Source organism: Monodon monoceros, unplaced genomic scaffold (genome assembly GCF_005190385.1).
Source record: "Monodon monoceros isolate NGI ecotype Baffin Bay Population unplaced genomic scaffold, NGI_Narwhal_1 Super_Scaffold_18, whole genome shotgun sequence".
NCBI classification, from domain to species: domain Eukaryota; kingdom Metazoa; phylum Chordata; class Mammalia; order Artiodactyla; family Monodontidae; genus Monodon; species Monodon monoceros.
The window spans coordinates 168275384-168299101 of NW_021703774.1; the positions used below are offsets into that span (position 1 = coordinate 168275384).

A 23718-nucleotide genomic window follows, 5' to 3' on the forward strand; every position below is an offset into this window, starting at 1 on the left:
GAGCTGCTCTTGAGGGCAGAGTTGGGGGGAGAGGAGGCCCCTGGGCACAGAGTAGCTGCCTTGGGGGTGATGACCCAGGCCCCATCACCTTACCACTCTGGCCTCCTGTCAAAATTCCTGTCGAATTCAGCTCCACATGGCAGCCAGAGTGATTTGCCTAAAGCACGCATCATGTCATTGCCATGTTTCAAGGTCCTTCCTAGGCTTTCCTGTGACCTTAAGATAAAGCCAAAAGTCCTCTTCATGACCTATACAATAAGGCATTGTGTGACATGGCTATGGCCAGGCCAGACTCTCCCCATCCCCGGCCCTGGCCAGATGGAACTCACCAGGCCTTGCATGTGTACTTCCCTCTGTCAGGAACACTCTTTCATCTTCCCCTCCCTACATCCAGCCCACCCTCCTGGTCTCACCTTGGACACCCAGCTCCATCCCCTTATTTGGCATGCTAGCCCTGCTTCCCCTCCTCTGGGCCCCCAGGGCCCTGGCTCAGTGGCCCCTCCAGAGCTTCTGTATTTGAGGATCTTAGACACAGCCATCTGCTTGGGTGGCTTCGGGGGGGCCTAAAGGTGATCACAGGGCACCCCCCTGTTCCTGCCCTCCCACTCCCTCGAGGCCACAGCTGTACTATGGCTGCCTGTTTTCACATCTCAGACCACCTGGTACCCGGTACAGCCTGGCACACAGTGGTTCACTGAATAATGTCCACTGTGTGCCCTCGGTTCCTTCATTTGCTATCTGGCTGGAGGACCTTGCACCGTCCCTGTCTCTCTCTGAGTCTCCTCGGCTAACTAGAACCTTGCTTTGATTTGCAGACTCTGAAGTTCTGGATGTCATGAAGGGGTATGAATGTATGCTTGTGACACATTGCAGAGGCCTTTAAAGTGTGATATCAAATAGCACGTACAGTCAGAAGACTATTTTTACAAAAAGTTAACTATATACAGGCATAGAAAATAATTTCCATCTACTAGGACTTGAGTCTGTAGTCCTAATGCACTAAGCATTTTGCTGTGTATCAGCTGGTTATTCCTTACAACCCTGTGGGCTGGGTATTGCTAGTATCTCCTATACAGAGGTAGAAACCGAGGCCCAGAGAGGTCCCCAAGCTACTGAGGGGCTGAGCTGGACTTGACCTCAGGTTTGCCAAGTCCAAAGGTCATGCATGCTCTTCACCGCCAGGCTGGTCGATGTCTCTGTGCAAATTGGGGATAATAATAGCTCCCAGCTCTTACGGTTATTGGGAGGATTAAATGAGCTAAGAGATGTGAAGCCCTTAGAGCAGCTCTTGGCCCAGCCTAGGACTCACTTAGCGCAGTCACCCACAGCAGCATCAGACTGCCTCTGCGTGGGCCCCGTGAGATCACATGCCAGTGTTCACAATGCTCATCTCTAGCCCTGGGGTCATGGGAGACCTTTTTTAAAATTATTTTTCCAAAATGATCAGGTAGAGGAGTTCCCTGGCGGTCCAGTGGTTAGGACTCTGTGCTTCCACTGCAGGGGGCACAGGTTTGATCCCTGGTCGGGGAACTAAGATCTCACCAGCCAAGCGGAGAGGCCAAAAAAAAAAAGAAAATGATCAGGTATTACTTGTGTATTTCTTCCTTTTTAAATTCTTGCATGTATGATGCCATCAGTGAACTTGAGCACAAGGCAGGCCCGTGAATTATCTGGGTCATCTCCCCGGTCCCCTCAAGGCCTGGCACAGCGAGAGACAGCTCAGACGAGCTTCTCCCAGCCCAGCTTCTCCGGCCACTTGCTTGGCGGGAGCCAGACTGAGTTGGGGGTGTGAGGTGCAGGTCGGTGCCAGAACTGGCCCAAGCTAAGCCTGCCCTTTGCTGACCTTCCCCAAAAGGCACAATGAGGTGCCTCGTGGCTCTTCCGGGTCCCAGGGGAGCAGCCGTGATGGCTGAGACCTCCGGCCCCGAATCCACCAACAGCTGTGACCACTTCAGCTATTTTAAACCCTTGGGCACCCGGAGGCTCCCATCCCACCAACCAGGAGCCGTGACCCAACACTGCAGGCCCCGAGCCAGGGACAGGAGCCTTGGAGCATGTGTCAGCCGGGCCTGGGTGGGATTTTTTTTTTTTTTAAGAAGAGGGAGTTTCATTTCTTGAGCGCTCGCCTGTGCCAGACTGTGCTAGTGTTTTCTGTACATCGTCTCATGTCATGTCATCCTTACATCTGGGCGGAGAGATCACTTCATTCACAGATGAGGAAAATGGGGCTCCAAATGGCAGGCTGGGTGAATTATCCAAGGTTCCACAAAGGCGGGGCTGGGATTAGAACTTGGGATTCGTCTTCTGCCAGTTAAGAGACAACATTCCTTCCCAGCTCTTACCTGCTTTGCCCCTGCCATCCACCCGCAACCCTCCCACCGCACCCCTGCAAGTTCCTATCCTGGCTCTGCCGCTCTTAGGCGCTATGAGACCAGACTGAGGGAGAATTCTTGAACTTTTTTGCGGCTCGCTTTCTTCATCTGTAAAGTGGGGGTTATTGGGAGGGTATAATGATCTAATTCCAATGGATGAAAAGTGCCGCTGGAACAGCACCTGGCACGCAGAAAGAACGCATTAAGGGCTCACTGTTATTCACTCTCTCCTGGCAATCACCACCTCTGCCTGATGTTATCACTCCCCTGCTCCTGGGATGACCTGCCCAGGCCCGGGTCCGGGTGCGGTGCTTCCTCCCCCACCCTGGGCCCCAGTGGGTGAAATGAGGGTGCTGTGCTCTATGATGTCCAGGAAGGTGGGGACCCTGGCATACGCCCCGTATCTGCCGCATAGTAGGGGCTCAAAAGTAATTCTGGTAGAGGGATGCCGGGACAAGAGCCCACCTCGGAGGCCTCGAAGTCAGCTCTGAGCTGCACAAGTTTTTTACCTCTTTGGCAGGTGGTCACCCTGCCTCCTGATTGGACGGTGCACTCAGCGGCCGCGGGAGCCTATCAAAAGCTACCAGCATCTCCCTGGGTCTGTGCACCTTGAGGACAGATGCCCCCTTAGCCCGATTCAGGCCTTCCTCCTTCCCCACCCATATTCCTCCTAGGTGCCGGCTACCCAGGAACAGCTGGGGTCTTGGCTATCTCCTAATTTGGGCTGCCTCGAGGAGGCCGCTGGGGTCAGGAGCCTGGATGTGTCTCAGCCTTGAGCCCTTGTGAGCCCCGACCCTCTTATTCAGACACACCCCGTCCCAGGGTTCCCATCCCCCTAGCAGACATACCCCCTTCCTAAACACGCATCCCCTCCAGCCTGCCACGTCCTTCTTAGAACCTCTGCCCTGTCAGGAACACTTCAGTTCCTGCCCCTTCTACCAAGAACCACTCAGTCTTATGTGAATTATCTGAACAGGCCCTGGCTTGGCTTCAGAGCTGGAAGGGTCTGGGATTCGGTGGGGGCTGCTTCAGGCTCCCACTGGGTGTCATTCTGAACCTCAGCCTCCACAAGACACGAACTGACCTCTGCAGGGGCACCGTCCTTTGCCCAGTGGCCCAGGCCAGAATGGTGCCCCCTCACTATCCCTCCACTGGAACATCAATATTTCAGTCCACCAACAGGGGTCAGATCAATCCCCTTCTCTCCAGCACCCTCAGCAGCCCAGCAGGGGTCTTCATGGACCCTGCCCAGGGGCACCTCCATCCAGGGCAGCCAGATGGCCTCCTTCACTTCCACCGGCAACCATTCCTCGCTGAGGAAGCCATGCCAAGGCTCCCGTCGCCACCCACCAGTGCCTTGGCTTGGCATTCTGGCCCTGCAGGCTGTTGAGTTCCCCACTCCCACCCCTCTCCCCACTTTCCCTCTGTAATACTGATCTGATTGTTGGGGGGCTAAGGGGGAGAGGGGGCAGGCTGCATCTGGCTTTCCGGTTTGGTCAGGAAGCTCCCTCTCCTCCTTTCCCCTTAGTTTGCAAACCCCTCCTTTAAGAAGGCTCAGGTCCGGGACCCTGGGCTGGTTCAGCGCATCCACTCGCTCTGAGCCACCGCCTCCTGTCCCCGTCCCTATGACAACTCCGTATTTGCATTATCTGCCCCGCAGGGCCGGGGGGCGCCCGGAGGGGCGGCTGGCCCTGTGTCCTGGCGCCGGCCAGCTGGGGGCCCACTGAAAGTATGTTGAATGAAAGAATGAGCAAATCAACCAGTGAAAGTAGGAAATTGGCAAATGCTGACATCACCCAGACCATGGGAGGGGGGGAAGGGTTGGGGTGGGCCTGGGGGCGGAGGGGAAGGGCTGGGAGGCCTGGGGGTGGGGGGAGGGCTGGGGGGCCTGGGGGTGGGGCCCCGCGGGAAGAGTTGTGGGGGGCGTGGCCACGCTTGACGGACGGGCCCACAGCCCACTGCGAGAGGAGGCCGACGGGCCGCTCCGCCCACCGGCGGCAGGATAAAGGCGGAGCCGGGGGGCCGCGGCGCTTGCGGACTGCCGGAGGGGTTACCTGCGGCAGGTGCTCCAGGCAGACCCAGAAGAGAGAGGACTGGCACGGGGCCAGGCACTACGGGGAAGATGCTGCGCGAGCGGACGGTGCGGCTGCAGTACGGGAGCCGCGTGGAGGCGGTGTACGTGCTGGGCACGTACCTCTGGACCGATGTCTACAGGTGAGCCGGGCCTCCGCGCCGGCCCAAGACCCCCTCCGACTCCGGGCTCGGCCCGAAATCTGGGCCCAAGAAATCCTGAGACCCTCGCCAGACTCGGGGACACAGACAGCCTGCCTCCAGCCCGAGTCGTCCCTCATCCGACGCCCCCGCGCCCAGAAATCCTAAGAACCTTGCCCAGAAACCTGACAGCCCTCAAACTTTGTGTCAGCCTCCCCGGAATCCGGAGACCCTCCCAGACACCCTGACACAGCCCCAGCACCCTTACTACTCCTTTCCAGGCGCCAGACCTTTCACCAGAGTCTTCCCACCTCTCCAGCCCCTCTCCCAGGACGACCTCAGCACCCACTCAGCTTCCCCAGCATCCTCTCCTCTTTCCCTTCCCCGCTCTCCCCTCAGCACCTCCCTTACGCCCTCAGACCCTCCTGGCTCACCACCCGCCTCAGCCCAGCCCCTCCCTCCACTCCCAGATCAGCTGAGCTTCCTCCAGGATTTGCCAGGGGCTGGGGCAGGGCCAGAGGGGAGCTGCCCAAGGGTGGAATCTGGCCCTAGGGGTTGCCTAGGCTCCAGCTTCGCCCTGTGCGGGCTGCTGGTGGTTGCCTGTCGCCAGGCACTGGCCATGAGCTCCCTGTCCCCAGATGCCTTCCCCTGACTTCACGCTGGGGTCGGGGGACCGAGAGTGTGAGGTGGAGTCTTTGTCAGAGGCGCTCTCCTGTTCAGGATGCTGTTCCCCCGGCCCTGTTCTCCTGTCCACGAACCCTGGTGGGGTGCAGGATTTCTGAGACAGCAGGACCTGGGCTGGGGGAATTGAAGTCAGGGATCCCCTGCTACCCAAGTGCAATGATCCGTCTCCCCACCATGCATGGGGCAGGTCTGGCGAAGGTGTGGCTGGTGTGAATGAAGGGGTGGAGAGTCCAGGGTGGGATCCTGCAGCCCTCTGTTCCAAGCGTTTGAAATGTTCCCCACTGCTGGCGTGGGAGGGGTCAGTGCTGAGAGGAGGGAGCATGCAGGACCCAGGGGTGGGGACCCCATGCTGATACCCTTGGGCAAGTCCCCTGAACCTCTCTGTGCCTTGAGCTAAGCTGGAAGTGCCAAAGTGGCTTACTGCTCCCAAATCATTCTGTCATCTGGAGTGCCCTGCCTCTCTCAGGCCCCCCCACCAAACCCCATCCCTGTGTCTTCCCACACATCCTCCCCAACCCATTGTCTCTGTCACCTCCAGTGGCCCTGGCGGCCCTGCTGGCCTGTCTCTAGCCTCTTCCTCATCAGGCACTGATCTTCCCTGAGAGCAAAGGGCCTGGTCACCGTGCAGACCAGGGACCCTCTCCACTCATTGGCCCCTGGCTTCAGTTGTCCACATGTAAACCTCAGGGGCGGTTTCTGAAGGTCATAACACAAAACTGGAGTGTGGTCCAGGCCTCAGTGGCCTGGGAGCGCTCCCCTCCCTTCTCCACCCCCCGAGTCCGAACTAGGCACTGCCAGGGAGTGGAACGGGAGCCAGGACGCTCAGGTCTCTAAGCCTCAGCTGTCACCATACCCGCCTGTTTGTTCACTGCGGCACTTTTAGTGCAGCCTGAAAGGCTGGCATGGTGCCTCCATTGAAGGGTGGGGAATAAAGAAGGGGTTCAGGCTCAGGCCCCCTGCCCGCCCTCTGTCCTGGCAGAGAGAGGCCCAGCCCGCGTAGGGGCAGGGAGCAGGGGAGATGTGGACTCTGGCAGGGGGCAGACATGTGACGATCCCCTTTGTCCTTTCTCAAGAAACCAGCCACAGCCCCAGCGACCCTCACCTCCCACCTGCACTTCACCTAAGACTCTCCGCCACCCCCAAGAGAAGCAGTACAGTCTAGACCAGCGCTGTCCAGCGGAAATAGAATGCAAGCCACAAATAGAGCCACATGTGTAATTTTTAATTTTCTAGTAGCCACATTTTTAAGGTTAAAATAAGCAGGTAAACTTAGTTATAATAATATATATTTTATTTAACCTAATATATCCCAAATATTAGCATTTCAGTATGTAATCAATATAAAAATTATTAATGAGCTAGTTTACATCCTCTTTGTCTTGCTAAGTGTTTGAAATTCAATGTGTGTTTTATATTTACAACCCACTTGTATGCGGACTAACCGCATTTCAGGTGCTCGATAGCCACAGGTAGCTGGTGGCCACTGTATGTGCTGAACAGTGCAGGTCTAGAGCAGAGCTTCTTAACCTCGGCACTACCTCATTTGGGGCTGGATAATTCTTTGTCGCCAGGGGCTGTCCTGTACATTGTAGGATGTTTAGCAGCATCCCTGGCTTCTAACCCCTGGAGGCCAGTAGCAACTCCCCAGTTGTGACAATGCCAGCAGTCCCTGGTGGGCCAAGTCACCTCCAGTTGAGAACCACTGGTCTAGTGGACAGAGGCCCCTTCTGAAACTAAGGAGACTGGGCCATTGTTACTCCTGATAGCTGTAGTGGTAAGAGCGACTGTCAGTATTAATAGCAGGAGATATTAGTGAGCACTTACAGACCAAATGCATTATCTCCTCTCTTCCTCTCCACAGACCTTGGAGGCTGTGCTAGGATCATCCTATTTTGTAGATGAGGAAAGTGAGGCTCAGAGAGGTGAAGCCATTTGCCTGATGTCACACAGGAATCAGGTCTAGTTCCGTGTGGGTCAGAACTCAGGCTCTGAATCTCCACTCCAGCCTGTGTGACCCTAAAACTAGCAGGTTGAACTGGGTGCACCTCTCAGCATGTGTCCCTCCCACCCTCCGCCCAGGCCATGAGCCCACTGCCCCCAGAGACTTCACCCACTTCCAACTGACCCTCCACTTCCCACTGAGCCCTTCCCCACCCAGACACAAGGTCCTGACCCAAGACCCCACATGATGCCCCAGGGGCTCCAATCTCTATGGAGACGCCAAGGGACAAGGTCTGGTGGACCCTGGGCCTAGTTAGTGAGGGAGTAGTGTCTTGACCCCTCACTCCTGAGTCACAGAGGCAAGTGAAGAGACCTCAACACCCACCCCTTTTCCCAAGGGCTCTGGGCCGCCTTTCCTGAGATGTACACACGACCTCCTTCCCCTCCAGACACACAGCAGGGGCCTCGCCTGCCCCTTCCTCAGCAGGCCCTAAGAGTCACCCTCCCTCTCCCAGCAAAACTGGTCCTTTGGGGATGATGACCTGACCCAGCCACATTCTGAGTTCTGGCAAGCTATAAATAGATGCGCAGAAAAAAGGAAGTAGGATTTTTTTTCTAGAGATTTCCTTGGCGGTCACTGTTGAAGACACTTGCTGTTTCCTTCTACCACCCCGAAGTGTACTTATCTTAGGTCTGGCACATGTACGCCTTGTCCCCGCACAATCTCCCCTGATGGTCCCTTTAGCTGGCAGCCGTTTCTCCACTGGGGCTGGCCTGGGTCCCCATCTGATTCTGGCTTGGAGTTGGAGAGAGGACATTGAGTGAGCGGCACCCGCATGTCGGTTTCACCCTCCCCGCTCACCTCGGCCGGACACCCCCCAAGCCTGGAGGGATTGGAGAAGGGGCAGCCTCGGAGTAAATTAATGGGGTGATCGCGCTCTGCCCGACTCTCCCGCAGACTAGGCTGTGCAGACAGCTTCTCCTATCCCTCCCTGGTTCATGCGTCTCTCCTGGGGCATGAGAGTTCTCAATTGGGCAGGTGTCCCCTTCTCCCTGGTGGAGAGAGGTCAGGACCCGTACCCTGAGGTCTGCAGGAGCTTCAGAGCAGAGACGATGGTATCAACTACCTCTTGCCCCTCCAGGGCTTTCTCCTGGTTACATTTGACTCATGACGAGCCCATGAGGTAGGAAGTAGGGGTGATCCTGTGCCCCTTTCTCTGAGATACCCTAAGGCAGAGGCTAACCAGCCATTTCTCCCGGCAGGGTCTTGCCCATCACTCTCTGGCAGAAGATAGGAAAGGTGGTACCAGGGCAGGAATTCCTAGACATCAGCATAGCAAAATGCTGGAAAAACAGGGCATGGGGCAGTTACATATCCTGCCTTGGAGGAGAGCCTGCCGAATCTAAATTCATCCGCATCTCACTCCCTCAACTCCTCAGACCCCCTCTCTCTGTCTCTTGGTTGGTCTGAGTGTTTTAGAAGGTATCCTTAGGCAAAGGCCAGGGAGGGTCAGCAGTCCGGTCTGAAGCAACGAGGACTTGGTGCCTCCCCGTAGGGTGCCAAGCCCCATCTCCTGCTGACTCCCCTGCGCACATTCCACTCCAGCCACGTTGGTTTTGTGGATGCTCTTGGCCCTTGAATGCACCCCCCTCATCCCCACCTCAGGGCCTCTGCAGGTGCTGTTCCCTCTGCCTGGAACACTGTCCCCCAGACCTCTGCGAGCCTGGCAAGTCTCAGCTCACGTGACCTCCTCCAAGCAGCTTTCTTGACCCCACCCCATTTCGCAGTGCCCGACCCAAAGCCCCTTTCACTCCCTACCTCATGACTATTGTTTTTATCTTTGCAGATCTTATTATTTACTTAATATTGCTAGCTAACTTATTCTGTACCAGGTAGCCTTCTGGGCACCTTGCACACGCATCTCACGTGTACTTAATAATTTACATGTGTTTAAACCTCACAACAACTTTATGAGTTAGGTGCTATTTTGGGGGAAACTGAGGTAAGGGATGTTTGTCCAAGATGGCATGGCTGGTAAATGGCGGTAGTGTGGAGACCAGGCCCGTGACTGCTCTGCTGGGCCGCCTGCTAGGGCTCGTGTTTTAGGCTCATCCTCTCCCTACTCACTGTCTTCCTTCTTCCTGTGAGCTTCCTACCCTCAAGTCACTGAAGGGCCCCTTGGCTGGCTGAATGGATGGATGGCTGTGGCCAGGGATGCATGTGGACTGGCCTATCGTTGGCCTGTCACTGGGCTCTCCACCCCCGGCCTCAAGGGATGGATACCGTTGGATGGGCCGGTGGAAGGTCAAGGGCATGTGGCCGAGTTTGGCCAGAGCAGCACTTGCTCCTGAGAGAATGACAGGAGGTGGCATTGAGGCCAGGTCAGGTGGCCCCATAAATTAGAACAACACCCAGAGCCCTCGACTCTACAAAGGAAGCCCTGCCAGGAGCTGCTCCAGGGCCTGGGCATCAGGCTGGCTCCCGGGACGCAGCAGGGTCCTAAGGGGCAGCTGGCACCCTGTGGTTCGAGCCCACAGCCCCCTGCACGGCTGGGGTCCCTGAGAGCCTTGCCTCCCTACCCACAGGGCCTGAGCACAGCGGCAGGGGCTCACCCCAGTGCCCACCCCCGGCTGGACAGGCATACCTGTTCAACTTTGGGGGAGGCCAGTTTTCGGAGACAGCTCTGTCTTGCCCAGCCGGGCCCAACCCCATGCCTGGGGCTTTGACTGGCCCAAGCCTGCTTATGCTGGTCACTCACCCAGGAGCCCAGGACAGAAAGCCAGCCTTTGGTCTCCCCTCTCTGGACCTCTGAGCCCCACGTGCAAAATAAGTAGGGGGCTTCTCATTTGATCCTCTCCTGAGCCAGGCCTGACAGTCCCCCTCCCCCCCCAGGTGTCCCTACCTGAAGGACCTTTAAGGAGGACTGTAACCTCTGGATCCTCTCCCAGGAAGGGAGCAACCAGGCCCGGAGCTCGGAGCACTTGAGTTTACCCCACACCCTGCCCATCTCAGTCTGTCCCTGAGAGTCAGAGCAGGTGCTTGCCCTCTGTGGCCTTCAACATGCTCATCTGTAAAATGGGATGACATTAATACAGGCCTCATGGGGTTATCGAAAGGATGGACTGAGGTCACGTGGGCCAAGGGCATGAAACAGTGCCTGGTACATAATACTCAGTAAGTGGTTATCAGAAATTAGTATTGGGTTTATTATAATATTATTAAAACAAATAATAATGAACTATGGCCTCAGAAAGTTTATAACGTTCATGGGAGAGAAATGTTGAACAAGTGTTAAGTGTTGTTTGAAGCACCAGCAAAGGGAGGGAGAGATGAGTCCTGGATCATAATAGGATCAGGGAAGACTTCCTGGAGGAGGTGGCAACCTAGCTGAAGGGTGGACAGGGGTTCACAGTGTGACCAGGACAGGCCATGCAGGAGCAAGTGTACCTGGCAAGAAAGTCGGGACACGTAGGGGCAGAAAGGGCATAGTTTCTGTAGCCTGGAGTGTAAGACTAGAGGGCGGATACATTTAAACTGGGGCTTTGAATGCCAGGCTCAGGTGTTAAACTTTGTTCTGCAGGCAGGAGGGAGTCATTGAAGGTGTCTGCGGAGGGAGCGACCATAGATTAGATTGTTTCTTCCCTCAGCAGAGGGACCTTGGGCAGCTGGAGGCACCAGTGCCTAGTGAGAGAGGCTGCTGAGCTTACCAGGCACAGAAGAAGGCTGGCTGAAGACAAAAGTCATGTTTTGTCTTCACCCATCCCTGTCCAGACCAGCTACCCACCCCAGGCCTCCAGCCACCACCACACCAGGCGGCTCCTGGAGGGTGCTCGCCATGGGGTTGCACGCCAGGTTGGCACCCACAGACCCCCTCAGATTCCTGCAAAGACCCAAGGACAGGGTGTTAAACCCAGCCTGCCGGGAGCTGGGCTCACTGTGGAATAAGCCCCGCTGGTGTTAACAAGGCCCAGGGCAGGCAGACAAGCTGGGAGAGCCAGGTGCCAGCGAGCAGCAGGCATGTACTGCACTCGAGTCCCAGGCTGAGTGAGCATCCCAGCCCTGCGAGGCCAAGCTGGTCACCCTCTCCACTGACTGAGCGAAGACCAGAGAGGCTGACTGGCTCCCTAGAGGCCACACAGCATTTGTGGGGCTGAGCAGATATTAGGTCACAACACCCAGAATTCTCTTGGGCCAGGCACAGTGAACATCCCTCTTCTATCAATACATCTGACACTACTTTCCAGTCTTGCTCAATGTTCCTTTGGTTGACTCCTGAATCCATTGCCCACCCTGCACCCTGGTGGATCTGTCTGCAGTGCAAAAATGATCACGTCTCCCCTGCTCAGAAGCCTCGGTGCCCGCAGGAGAATGGCCAGCTCCTTGCCATGATCTGGGCCCTCTCCCCCCACCCCTCTCCCTCCCCTTTGCTCCCAAACTCCAGCCACGTTTACCTCCTTCCAGTTTGTTGAACATGCTGGGCTAGCTTCCACCTCAGGCCATCACCCAGGCTGTCCTTGCTGCCTGGAAGTCCCTGCTCCTCTTCCTCTCTTCGCTTTGTCCAAATTCAGCGGTTCTCACACTGGTCCCCAGACCAGCAGCAGCAGCATCACCTGGGAGCTTGTTAGCAACGCACTTTGCTCCCACTGTATATGTGTATCAAGTCATCCTGTCATACACTTTAAATACATACAATTGTATTTGTCAGTTTTTCCTCAGTAAAGTTGGGGGGGCGGGAGAGAAATGCAGTTTCCTCTGGCCCCACCCACCCCATCTGCTGAATCAGAAACTCTGGGGGTAGCCCGACAACCTGTATTTTAACAGGCTCTTCCGGTGTTGCCGATGCAACTCGAATTTAAGAACCACTGATTTAACTAATTCTTAACTATCGTTTAGAGTGTAAAATTTAAACCTCAACTCAAATGTGCCACTTCCTCCAGGAATCCTTTCTTGACCTCCAGGCGAGGGCTTCATGGAACCCCATACGTCTCCTTCAGAGCAATTTTCACAGCTGTAATCACATAATTGTGTAATCCGTCGGAAGTCTTTCTCTTCCACTGGAACATTTGCTCCATGGGCCCCGGGAACATGTTATCTTTTTTGCTCTACCCCCCAGGACCTAGTATACGCCCGGCACATAGTAAGTGCTCAATAAATACATGTTGAGTGAATGAATGACCACATAAGCAAGTCCCCTCTTCCAGCCCTTCCTGCAGCAAACATTTACTTACCGTGTGTCTGTGCTAAGCCATGTGCTGGAACAAAAAGAAAATCCAATCTCTACCTTCAAGGAGATAAACTGCCACAAGGGGAAATAAACATGGATGGAGACAAATCAATTGAGTCGTCAGGGATGGGCAGTTGCCAGGCAGAGAAGTCAGGGGAAAGCACTACAGGTAGAAGGAGCAGCATATGCAAAATGCATGGTGAGACGAAACCATGCAGGGAGTTGAGAGGGTGGGAGGAGTTGCAGGAAGTGAGGCTGGGGAGTCCAGTTGAGATGCGGTGACTAAATGCCGCTGGGCGAATACCAGGCTACAGAGTTTGGATTTATTGTTTGGTAGACACTGAAGAGCCATTGAGTATTTTCAAGCAGGCAGGTAACCTGATTTCTTTTTTTTTTTTTTAATCACTCTGGTAATACAGTTTGGGAAACCAGGAAGGGTGGGTCCATTCATTCGTTTATTCCCAGAATATATATTGAGCATGGTCACGTCCTGGGTACTGGGCTATGGGGGGCAGTGCAGATGTGGTCCTAGCCTGTCCTTCCATCTACATATCTTTAGCCTCTTTTCCATAAGCAGGAGGTCATGGCCACCACCATCCCTGCTCTACTTCCCTCCGTAACTTCCTAGGCCCCTCCCTGCAGCATCCAGGGACAATCAAGGTGGCGGCAGCCCCTGGCTCTTGGGTTTCTGCAGGGGATTCTGAGAGGTTCTTCCTGGGGAGGGAGGGAGGCAGCCATCCGGAGCCACGGGGGACAGCCACGGGGGACAATAGATGCCTTTGTTACTTCTGCCAGGGCCGCTGAAAGAATAGTTGTTTGCTCAGCTCAGAGCAGGACTGGTGCTGGGGTGGGAGGGTGTGAGTCCCCAGAGCTCCAGTGTGGGTGGGGCGTTAACCCCCGAGCCTCTGCAGCCTCCTCTAGTTTCTAACTGGCTCAGAGGAATGAGGGTGGCAGGAAGCATCACTTATATCTCACTCTTGTCAGAATTGAGGCCCTAAAGATTATCCTGCCCTGAGAGTTTATAAAGCAATTTTTTCTAAATAGAGTTGTATGCAGAAACCCATTATATGAGACAAGATGAAATAATGTGACTCTGCTTAAAGGGAGGGTGGGGATCTGGCAGAGAGATCCCCAGCTTTTCAGCACCTCCTCCCTACCCCTTTGTCCGGGCCTGCCCCCTCTGTGCTCCCCAGACTCCAGCCACCTCTGACCTGGTCCCATTCTCTCATTTTACACTTGATGAAATTGAGAGAGGAGAAACGCCTTGCCCAAGGCCACCAGCAGGTTGATGGTCAAACCCAGGACTACTCACTAGGGGAATGTTTCCTAGATCTGAGCCTACAACTGCCCAGACTCCCGTAATTTTTACCAAAAGCATATTCTACCTCTAGTACCATTAACTTAAAAATTTTCTTTAAACCAACTATTATTTTTGTTATAACTTTAAGTGGAGATCTTATATGATTACCATAAATGCCCAACCTTTATCACTTGCCATAAAAGATAATACATTTAATAAATACATGTCTTCTTTTAAATTGTGCATCCATGTGTCACCTAAAAGCATCTCACATGGGTACCCACACCTCCTTTTGGGATTTGCTGCCTGGAGCTTCTAAAAGGTTCACCTCTGTCCTGCTCAGCTCCACCCTCTTTGCTGAGTATGTGTGATGTGCCAGCCATGTGCTAGGCCCTAGAGGAGACCAGACCCTGCCCTTGGGGGCTTACAATCCAGAGGAAGACAGACACCCGGGGTAACACCATGAGGCAAAATGCAGGTACCCCGTCCCCCGTCCCCGCCGAAGAAAGAGAGACAGGAGGGATGGGCGGTCATCCTGCATCTTATGGGTAGGCAAGTGGACACTCAGAAGGAGCGAGGGACACACTCAAGACCCCCTCGGCAAGTAAGCGGCAAAATTGGGCTTGAACCCATATCTTTTGCACATGTGCTCCCAATCCAGTGTTTCTACCCAGACTCTGTGCCTCTCCTAATGCTGGATGTGAATGGAGGGCAGCAGACCACAGCCAACAAGTGTCCCCATGATGGGCTGAGGAGTTTAGAAGGGGACAGACAAGAAAAAGAGTGGTTCTGGAGCTTCTTTTACAAGCTCCTTTCCCAGCCCTGGACACAGGCTGCCTGACCATTGCCCAGTGGTCTCTCCTGCCAATGCCCGAGACCAGTGGTCTTTGCCAGTAACTCCCAGAGTCTACGGCCTGGATCGAAGACACCCTGCCTGGGGGACTCTGCAAACTCACACTCAGGGCCTTGGCCATCTCATCCCAGGGCTCTAAGCACCAGAGCGCGTTGCTGCACATCTAGACCAGTGGTTCTCAAAGTGTGGCCCCTGGACCAGCGGCACCAGCAGTTCCTGGACACGTGGTACAAATGCAAACTCTCAGGCCCCACTCCAGACCTACTGAATTTCCGAAATGCTGAGAAGGGGCCAGGAAATCCATGTTTCGACAAGCCCTCCGGGTAATGCTTTTGCTGCCACTGCTACTGCTCCTGAACCTTGAGAACCACTGGCCTAAAGCTCTCATTCAACCCTGGTCACTGTTTACAACTTCAGCTGCCCCTCAGGCATGCCAGCCAAACTCTCTGGGAATGGGATCCACAGATCTGTAGCCTTCAAAACAGTGAAAATTTATTAAACAGCACCCCCTGATGATTCTGATGCCCGATCACAGTAGAGGACTCTTCGGGAGCCCAGGAACACCAGACCTTCAAAATAGCAGTTGTGCCTTTGAGGCAGACACTTGTACCTGTATCTTAGTCCCAGATCCCATGAGAATCCACCTAAATCCCTCTGAGCCCTTTTCAGCCTTTAGGATAGGAACCTTCAGACTGGGGGGGGGGCGGGGCTGGAGATTTAGCAAAACTGTCAGCCCTGGGTACCTTCCTCCTCTATCTCCCTGTCCTTCCTGTTATCTCCCCTTAAGCCAGTGTCTTAATCTGCTTGAGCTGCCGAAACAAAATGCCACAGGATCAGTGGCTTAAAAACAAAAATTTATTTCTCAGAGTTCTGGAGGCTGGAAGTCTGAGATCAGGGTACCAGCATGGTTGGGTTCTGGTGAGGACTCTCTTCCTGGCTTGCAGCCAGCCGCCTTCTGGCTGTGGGCTCACATGGCCCTTCCTCGGTGCACGAGAGATCACTGTCCCTCCCTCTTTCTCTCCCCCTCTCCTCCCTCTGCCTCTTCTTACAAGATGACCAATCCTATCAGATTAGGACCGTACTCTCATGACTTCATTTAACCTTAATTATCTTCTAAAGCCCTATCTTCAACCACAGTCAGATTGGGAGTTAGGGCTTCAACGTCTGAATTTGGGAACTCAAACATTCAGTCCATAGCAAGCAGCTCAAACCAGTTAGTTTTCTGCCCTGAAATCTTCATGGCTTTTCAAGAATTCCAAAGTTATTTCCCTTTCAATAGAAAACCACTCCAGAACCTCAAGGAATGACTCTCAGAGAGAATTACAAGCTGTGAAAGCTGTGACAGAAAGTAGGGGTCTTTGTGAAAGAGCCAGCCCATGCTTGCCCCTTGAAGACCCGAGTTCCAGGCTTCTTCTCTGTGCAAACCCAGCGCTTTGACACCTGCCTCCTCTCTGTCAGCCGAGGTCTCCTGGCCTTCAGCTCAGACACTGGACAGGGGTTGGGAGACAGGGTTCTACGCCTGGCACTCTTTGGAGCAAACTCATTCCTCTGTCTGAGCCTCAGACCTCCACCCATACAGTATCAGGTGGCTCCCAAGCTGGTTGCCTGTCAGAAACACGAGGAAGCGTGTTAAGAATTCAGATCCCCAGGCCCCACCCTGGAACATTCTGAATCAGTGGGTACAGGATTGTCCCAAGGAATCGGTAATTTTTTTTTTTTTAGGCCAAAAGATGTTTTCATTAGAATACAGTGATTTTTTAAAAAATTAAAGTATAGTCAATTTACTATGTTTCAGGTGTACAGCAAAGTGATTCGGTTATATCAGTTATATGGACACATATATGTGTATATATAGTCTTTTTCAGATTCTTTTCCATTGTAGCTTATTGCAAGATATTGAATATAGTTCCCTGTGCTATACAGTAAGTCCTTGTTGTTTATTTATTTTACATATAGTACTGTGTAGCGGTTAATCCCTAATTCCTAATTTATCCCTTACCCCACTTAAGGAATCTGTAGTTTTAACAAGTGCCCTCTTCACTACCAGGTGATTACAGTACAGCTGGGTCCCTAGGGAGACCAGGCAGCCTGGGCGTGTCCTTGCAGCCTCGTCCCTCCAGGAGTCTTCTCCTGAAGCCCCTTGTCCCACCTGCCCAGGGATCCCCGTGACCGCCCTCCTCTCTCCCTACAGCGCGGCCCCAGCCGGGGCCCAGACCTTCAGCCTGAAGCACTCGGAGCGCGTGCAGGTGGAGGTGGTGCACGACAGGCAGCCTGAGGAGGTGGCCGCCGACGGCAAGCAGCGCTGGCCTCTCTCGCCCAGCACCACGCTACGGCTCACCATGAGCCAGGCGAGCGCCGAGGCCAGCAGCGACAAGGTACCGTGGCCGGGGAGGCTCCCCTGGGAGGGCCACGGGAACTGGGGACCGATGGTGCTGGCATCAAGACAGGCTGGACCAGCGCTATTGATTGAAGCAGCATGAGGGCCACACGCGTCATTTTATGTTTTCTAACAACCACATTAAAAGAGCAAAAAGAAACAGGGGGACTTAATTTTGATATTTTTTCCTTAACTCCATCATCAAAATATTATCATTTCAACATGATATCAATGTAAAAAAATTAACAAGCTAGCTTACATTCTTTTTTCACAAGTCTAAACCTGCTGTGCATTTCACACCTGTAGCACATCTCAATTCGGACTTGCTACATTTCAAGTGCTCAATAAACATTCGCAGTAGTGGCTATGGTATTAGACAGCCTGTTGTTAGATCATAGAATGATGACTTCATGGCAGGTTAAAAGCGTGTGCTGCTGAATGACCAACTATTAGAATCATTGGAAGTTACAGCCACAAACATCCTTGGTCTCATCGTGTATCAAACGGGATGCTGAGCGCCCACGCAGCAAAATGATTTACCCAAGTGCTGGAGCCGAGACCAGACTCTCTCTTCCCTAAGTTCTCTAATTATGAACTTCACTGTGTGCCCCATGTCAGTGATGGCGCTGGGCGTTATCCAGTAAGAGCAACCTAAGCCCCCTCGTTGCTTGGCGGCAGCTAGACACACACCAAGGCCGATGTGCGGCCCCCACAAGCAGCAGAATGCACCAGGGGGCAGGTCGGCGCCCTGGATGCACTCTGAGAAAGGGGAGTCCCATATCTAGTTGGATAATCTGAGAAAAACAGCCCACCAACCCAGGAGTGCTTCCTGGAGGAGAGGGTTCAGATGTTTAGAGAGGGTCAGCTTGACAGGCTGTGAGGTGTGAGGGAGGGAGGTGGTCATTGCAGATCTTCCTGCCTGTGATCTGTGATCTCTGCCCTTCTCTCCCTCCCAATGTGTCCCCTCCCTGTCAAGGTCACCATCAACTACTATGAGGAGGAGGGGGTCACCCCCATCGACCAGGCTGGGCTCTTCCTCACGGCCATTGGTGAGTGGACATGGCTATGGCCTGGGTGCCTTTGTTCCCCAGGGGCTGGCATTGCTGCTCTTCTCAGCGACACTTGGGCTGTTTTCAGTGCTGCTGACCTGGCACTCAGAGCTTCCTCTGAATAATGCAGGCCCGAAAAGTGATGCCACACGTGCCCAGGCCCTCCTGTCCTGGGGTGGGGATGCTGTAGGAGCAGGCATGCCTTGGTCTGCCAGCGACTCACCCCAATGTCAGGGTCCGCATCGCAGGCTCTGGGGGCCATGGAGGAGAAAGAGCAAAGTCTGTTCCTCTCCCGCCTCTCCCCTGCAGCCTGGAGAAGAACTTGCCTCTCATAGTGAGGGGAATGACCTGTCTACAAAACCTGTGCTATCCTCAACAATCCAAGCTACACACTTGCCTTCCCCAGACCCAGCCCAGGGACACAAAGATGCAGCCTGGGTCCTTAACTCACCTAGTCCAAGCCCTTCATTTGATTCACAAGGACACTGAGGCCCAGAGAGGTTAGGGAACTAGTTCAAAGTCACACAGCAACTGTGTGTGCTGGCAGGTTGGGTCCAGAACTCAGGATCATTCCCCTCCTGGGTTCTTTCCATTTGCAATATACTCCCCTGCCCTGGATGCCAGGGCACATTGGTTGTGGTCTTCTGAAGCTTCATTCACTTGACTCCTCTGCAGTGGAGATATTAGTTTTTTAAATTTTAAATCAGATACTGTTTAAGCCAGGGCGACATTTCAGTGGGTCATTTTGTCCATCCAGCTTCAGTTTCACATTGATAGAGTGGCCACATGTCAGGGGGAGGGAACTACCAGTTACTGAGAGTCAACTATGCGCTGAGTGCTTTAAAAATAACAATATCTATTTTCTGAACACCTGCTCTGTGTCCGGGACTTTGGTGAAGAGGTGGCATTTACTGAGCACCTACAGTGTGCCAGGCTCCAGTACTAAGTGGTTTACTGTCATGATCTCAATGTATTCTTACATCTGTTCTGAGAATACACACTAGTATTGTCCCCATTTTACAGATGAGAAAAATCAAGGCTCCTAAAAAAAATAAAACGAACAAAAACTTACCTGAGGCCACAAACCCTGAAAGTGGTTTGTGGGACACCCCACCATTTCAATTACCTCACATCCTCCAGGGGTCTCAGAACTGTCCCCACAAAACAACTAGTTCCCAAGCCAGCCCCTCCTTCTCCAACCCTGTGTCTTTAGCCACTGAAACAGGCCCAACAGCAGTGCTCTCCTGCTTCTGAGCTTATTCCCAAACGGGCTTCACTGCTGGCCACCTGCCCTTCTTTCCGCACCGAGGGAGTGAGTACCTGGCCTTGGGGGCGGAGGGTTCCTCAGGACAACCTCGGGGGGCCTTGGGAGATGAAACCCAAGCCTCCCAAGTCGCAGCTGAGGGCTGGCACGTGTGTCCACCTCACGGGCACACGGTGCCCCCAGATTGTCTCAGGTGACCATCCCTGAGGAAACCTAACCCCACAGAGACAAGGACACCTGAGGACATTAGCAGGAAGGGCAGTGGCCAGAGGCCTGGCAGAGAAGGGAGATGCCCAGGGGCTGACGACACCACGAACGAGACTTCCACCCTAAAGCACGGCAGACTCAGGATGGACGGCAAAACAGTGCACTGTAAGGAGGCAGGGCTCTGCTAGGAGACTCTGAGCTTGTGCTCGGAGCCAGCCTGTCAGGGCGCTGCAGGCACGAGAGTCCGAAGATACCAAATACGCACGTGATGAATGACCAGGCTCATCCTTCTGGGGTTCCGAGGCTGTGCTCTCACTGAACAATGATTTCTTTAACTGCCCCAAGTTCCAGATATTTAGGTTCCGTGGGTCAGTGAAGTGTCCCCTCTTCCCCCCCCCACCAAAAAATAGTAAACCTGACCATTTTGACACTTGGCCAGAAAGAAAAGACAGGAATAAAACCATTTACCATCAATTATCACCATCATTTTAACATTTTAACACCTAAAGAGTAGGCAGGGCATAATCTCAGAACAAAAGACAGTCGTTTACATTGCAGAAATAAAGCTTTATGAAAAACTCACCCCATTGAACTTGCGTTTCCTGTTCCACCAGCAATCCTAGTGAAAATTGGGTTTCTTTTGAGACCCACTGGTCTATCTGACCCCTCCGGGTCCCATATTCCCTCAGGCATCTACCCCAGGAGCCCCTGAGCCCCATGCCCTGAGTAATCATGCAGGGGCAACACCTCAGAGGCAGGAACGCTCTGAATGTCCCAGGATGGTGGGGCTGCCCCCAAGGATGTATCTGAGTCTGTCTCACCCTAGTTCTGTGCTGAGTCCACGCTGAGCCAAAAACATCCCTGACTTCAGAGTGGACGGTGTTCTGGCTCTGCCTCGTCCAGCCACATTGTGACCACCACCCTGAGCCTGTTTCCTCATCTACAAAATGCGATTCACGGTGCACTCTTGCACAGTGTTTACAAGGGTTCAGTGGGATGGCGCGTCCCGAGGGCCTGGCGTGGGCTGGGTGCTCAGTCGATGCTCTTTGCTTTCCTCCCTTCCTCTTGGGGCAGCCCATTTTCCCTCTGCCTGGGTGAAGCTGAGGATCCTTCCTGTACCTCAGTCTTCCTCCTGGGGTTCGAGAGCGAAACTATAATGCCCTTGGCCAAATCAGACTGTGGGTCTTGGTCCCAGTCCTGCCAAAAACCTGTTATATGCCCTCCCCCTCCAGACCTCATTTTTTTTTTTTTGGCTGTACCACACAGCTTGCAGGATCTTAGTTCCCCAACGAGGGATTGAACCCGGGCCCACGGCAGTGGAACTGCAGAGTCTTAATCACTGGACCCCCAGGGAATTCCCTAGACCTCCTTTTTCCCAGCTATAAAATGAGAGTTTTGAGCTCATTGATCCCTGAGGGCCTCTGAGCCCCCATTTAGGGCTGATTTGCCAAGCCCTCCAGGTTAAGGGGGAAAGTGGGAGGGGAGGGATCTCGGAGGGAGGAATAATCTCACCCTCTTTGCTGTGGTCCTGGCAATGAGAGCAGCACATGTACAGGAGCCTTGAGAATTTTTAGCATCAGCCTAAGGCCCTCATTCCTTGCATCCCCTCCGGAGAGCTGAGGATAACTGCCCTAGTTGGCTGTTGGGGAAGAGAATCCTTCCTCCCCAAGCTGCCCTGTTAGGCAAGAAGGCCCGGCACCCTGCCACTGTCCATGGGGACCGGCAGCCCGCCGAAACTCTTATGCCTCTGTGTCAAAGCCGAGGCAGTGTTTTGATCCTCAGGGCAGACTGCCTTGAACCCAATCCCAGTGACATTTCCAGTTAATCTGCCCCATAACCCAGGTGCCACCTGACACCTTGGGGCTATTCTGGGGAGCTGAGGTAGGATTCAGAGCCTCTGGGAAATGTCTGGACCCCAGAGGCCCTGAAACAGATGTCCTCTCCCTCCTCCCCCAGGGAAGACAGAGCCATCCCGGGAGGCCAGAGCCCTGCGCAGACCATGCCCGCCCTGCTCCCGTCCCCACACAGACCATCCCTTGGAATCTAGTTAAATTGGACATTGGGGGAAGCTTTGAAGGGGAGAAGTCCTTGAGGGATGGCTTATAGCTTGAGGGTGTTTCTGAGGGAGGGTGGAGGGGAGAGGAAGCCATTCCAGTTGACTGTGAAGTTGGGTCATGGGTCATAAGAGAGAACGTGTCGAGCACCGTGGGAGGTCGGGAGGTGGGCGATAAGGGATCCCCATTACGCAATGCCTGAATTTCATAATGGGAAGTCAGTGAAACTTGTCTGAATTTATTAAACCCAGAAAGAGCAATAAGCATGTTATTTGGTATTATAGAGATTGCCTCAGGCAGGTGAGGGGACAGGCTGGACAAGGAACTCCTGGGTTTTTTTAGAAGCTATTTGGTACTCTGATTTTTTTTTGTTTTTTGCACTGTGCAAATATTACATTGATTTAAAAATTTAATTTAAGAAATTCATAGTGGGGAGTTCCCTGGCAGTCCAGTGGTTAGGGCTCAGTGCTTTCACTGCATGGCCTGGGTTTAATCCCTGGTCAGGGAACTAAGATGCCACAACCTGCGCTGCACGGCCAAAAAAAAAAAGTAAGTAATGAAGTAAAGCACAATGAAGTGCTTCATAATTTCTCTCCTGTGCCCCACTGCTTTCACAGACCACAGGATCCGTGATGTGGAACCACCTTGCAGCCTAGAGACCAAAGCCACACGGCTGCCAGGGTGGGGAAGTGGCCAACTTCCCTGAACTTCAGCGGAGCAAGTCCTGGTCTTGAAAGGCAGGCTTGGGTTTTGGAAACAGCCCAGGGTAGAGGTCAGCCTCAGACAGTGGAGGGAACGGCCAAAGGCAGGAGTCTGGAGTCAGAGACCCGAGCGGGACCCCTGGCTCTGCACTCTCTGGGGACTTCATGGTCAATGCCCTGCTGGGTGCCTCTGTTTCCTCATCTGTATGGTACGGGTGGCTGGGTGGAGAGGGGGGCAATTGAAGGGAAAACACACATGGGAAGTGCTGTACCGTCCACAAAGAACTATACGCGCAGGAGAGATTGTTATCTTGAAAAGCAAAGAGTGATTCCTGGAGGAGGCTGGGTCTGCAGCCGGTCCCCAGGCAGGAGCTTCAGGAAGCCAGCCTCCCCGAAAGGCAGCATTCCCTAGGGAGTGTCCCGCTGGAAAGTTCATGAAGGTAGGTCTGGGAGCCAAAATCAATATTGTTCCTCCAGGACCTTGTTGTTTATCCATCCTATATATTACAAGTTTACATCAGCCTCTTTAACAGTAGCTGGTGGTGCCGCCTTCTTGGCTTTCTCCCTAGAATTCTTATCCTGCACCAGCCTCCCAGCTCATCAGCCCAATTTGCTGACAGGTGACGTCTCCAAGTCTGGGTTTGCTCACCTGCAAAATGGGAACAATATTTATCTCATAGGCCTGGGGGCTTCTTGGGAGCAGGCACGGGGCCCTGATTGCCCACCACTGGTCCCCACAACTTGTGTGGTGCCTGGAACACAGTAGAGGCTCAACAGTGATTTGCTGCGTGAATGGGATCAATGGGAAGAGTTTATTTAACTATTTCCTATAGCGCCTGACAGTGGGGCTGCAGAGGTGGGAGTGCTGCCTCTCCAAGGACCAGGTGCCCTTAAAGCCCCCCTGCTCCTACCTCCTTTGAAACCCAGAAGAGCCACAACCAGGGTTAAGAGGGAATCGGGCTGTGGGCAAAGGGAGGCCCTGAATATAATCCCCCGACTTAGGAGAGAGAGAGGAGATGTTTCTGCCTCTTCAGGGAGAAAGCACGCCTGCCAGGGGTACTGCCCAGGAATCCATTCATTCCCACCCAACTCCTACCTCGGTCCAAGTCATGCTCAGCATGAGGCCGAGCCCACTGGGGGCAGTTCAGGGGCCTGAACCCAGCTTATCTCATGTGTCACGCCCACCACCTTCCCAACAACTCCCCTGCCCCGCCCCGTCGGTCTGTAACTCAGGGAGCCATGTTGCCTTCCAAAGGACACTTGGCAATATCTGGAGACATTTCGGTCGTCATTGCTGGGGGGAGTTACTGGCATCCAGGGGGCAGAGGCCAGGGATGCTGCTTACCACCCTACAGTGCACAGGACGGCTCCCACAGCAACGACAACAGAAATCCGGCTCGAAGTGGCAGTAGTGCCCACCATTGCAATTAGGGCAACTCATCTAACTGGAAAGGGCCCCACTTTTCAGATAAAGAAACTG

The 23718-nt window shown here is 53.8% G+C and overlaps 1 protein-coding gene across 2 annotated transcripts in view; it reads left to right on the plus strand.

Moving 5' to 3' along the window:
* Nucleotides 1-4411: 4411 nt before the first annotated feature.
* Nucleotides 4412-23718, plus strand: part of PADI2 (peptidyl arginine deiminase 2) — a 43968-nt gene continuing 24661 nt past the window's right edge. Inside the window, exons 1-3 of one of the 2 annotated variants that reach the window (XM_029229447.1) lie at nt 4412-4586; nt 16778-16961; nt 17940-18012. In XM_029229447.1, the coding sequence (XP_029085280.1) occupies nt 4495-4586; nt 16778-16961; nt 17940-18012 (349 nt within the window). In that variant the 5' untranslated portion in view covers nt 4412-4494. The remainder of the gene's footprint in view (nt 4587-16777; nt 16962-17939; nt 18013-23718) is intronic. The other variant, XM_029229446.1, reaches the window with a different exon arrangement.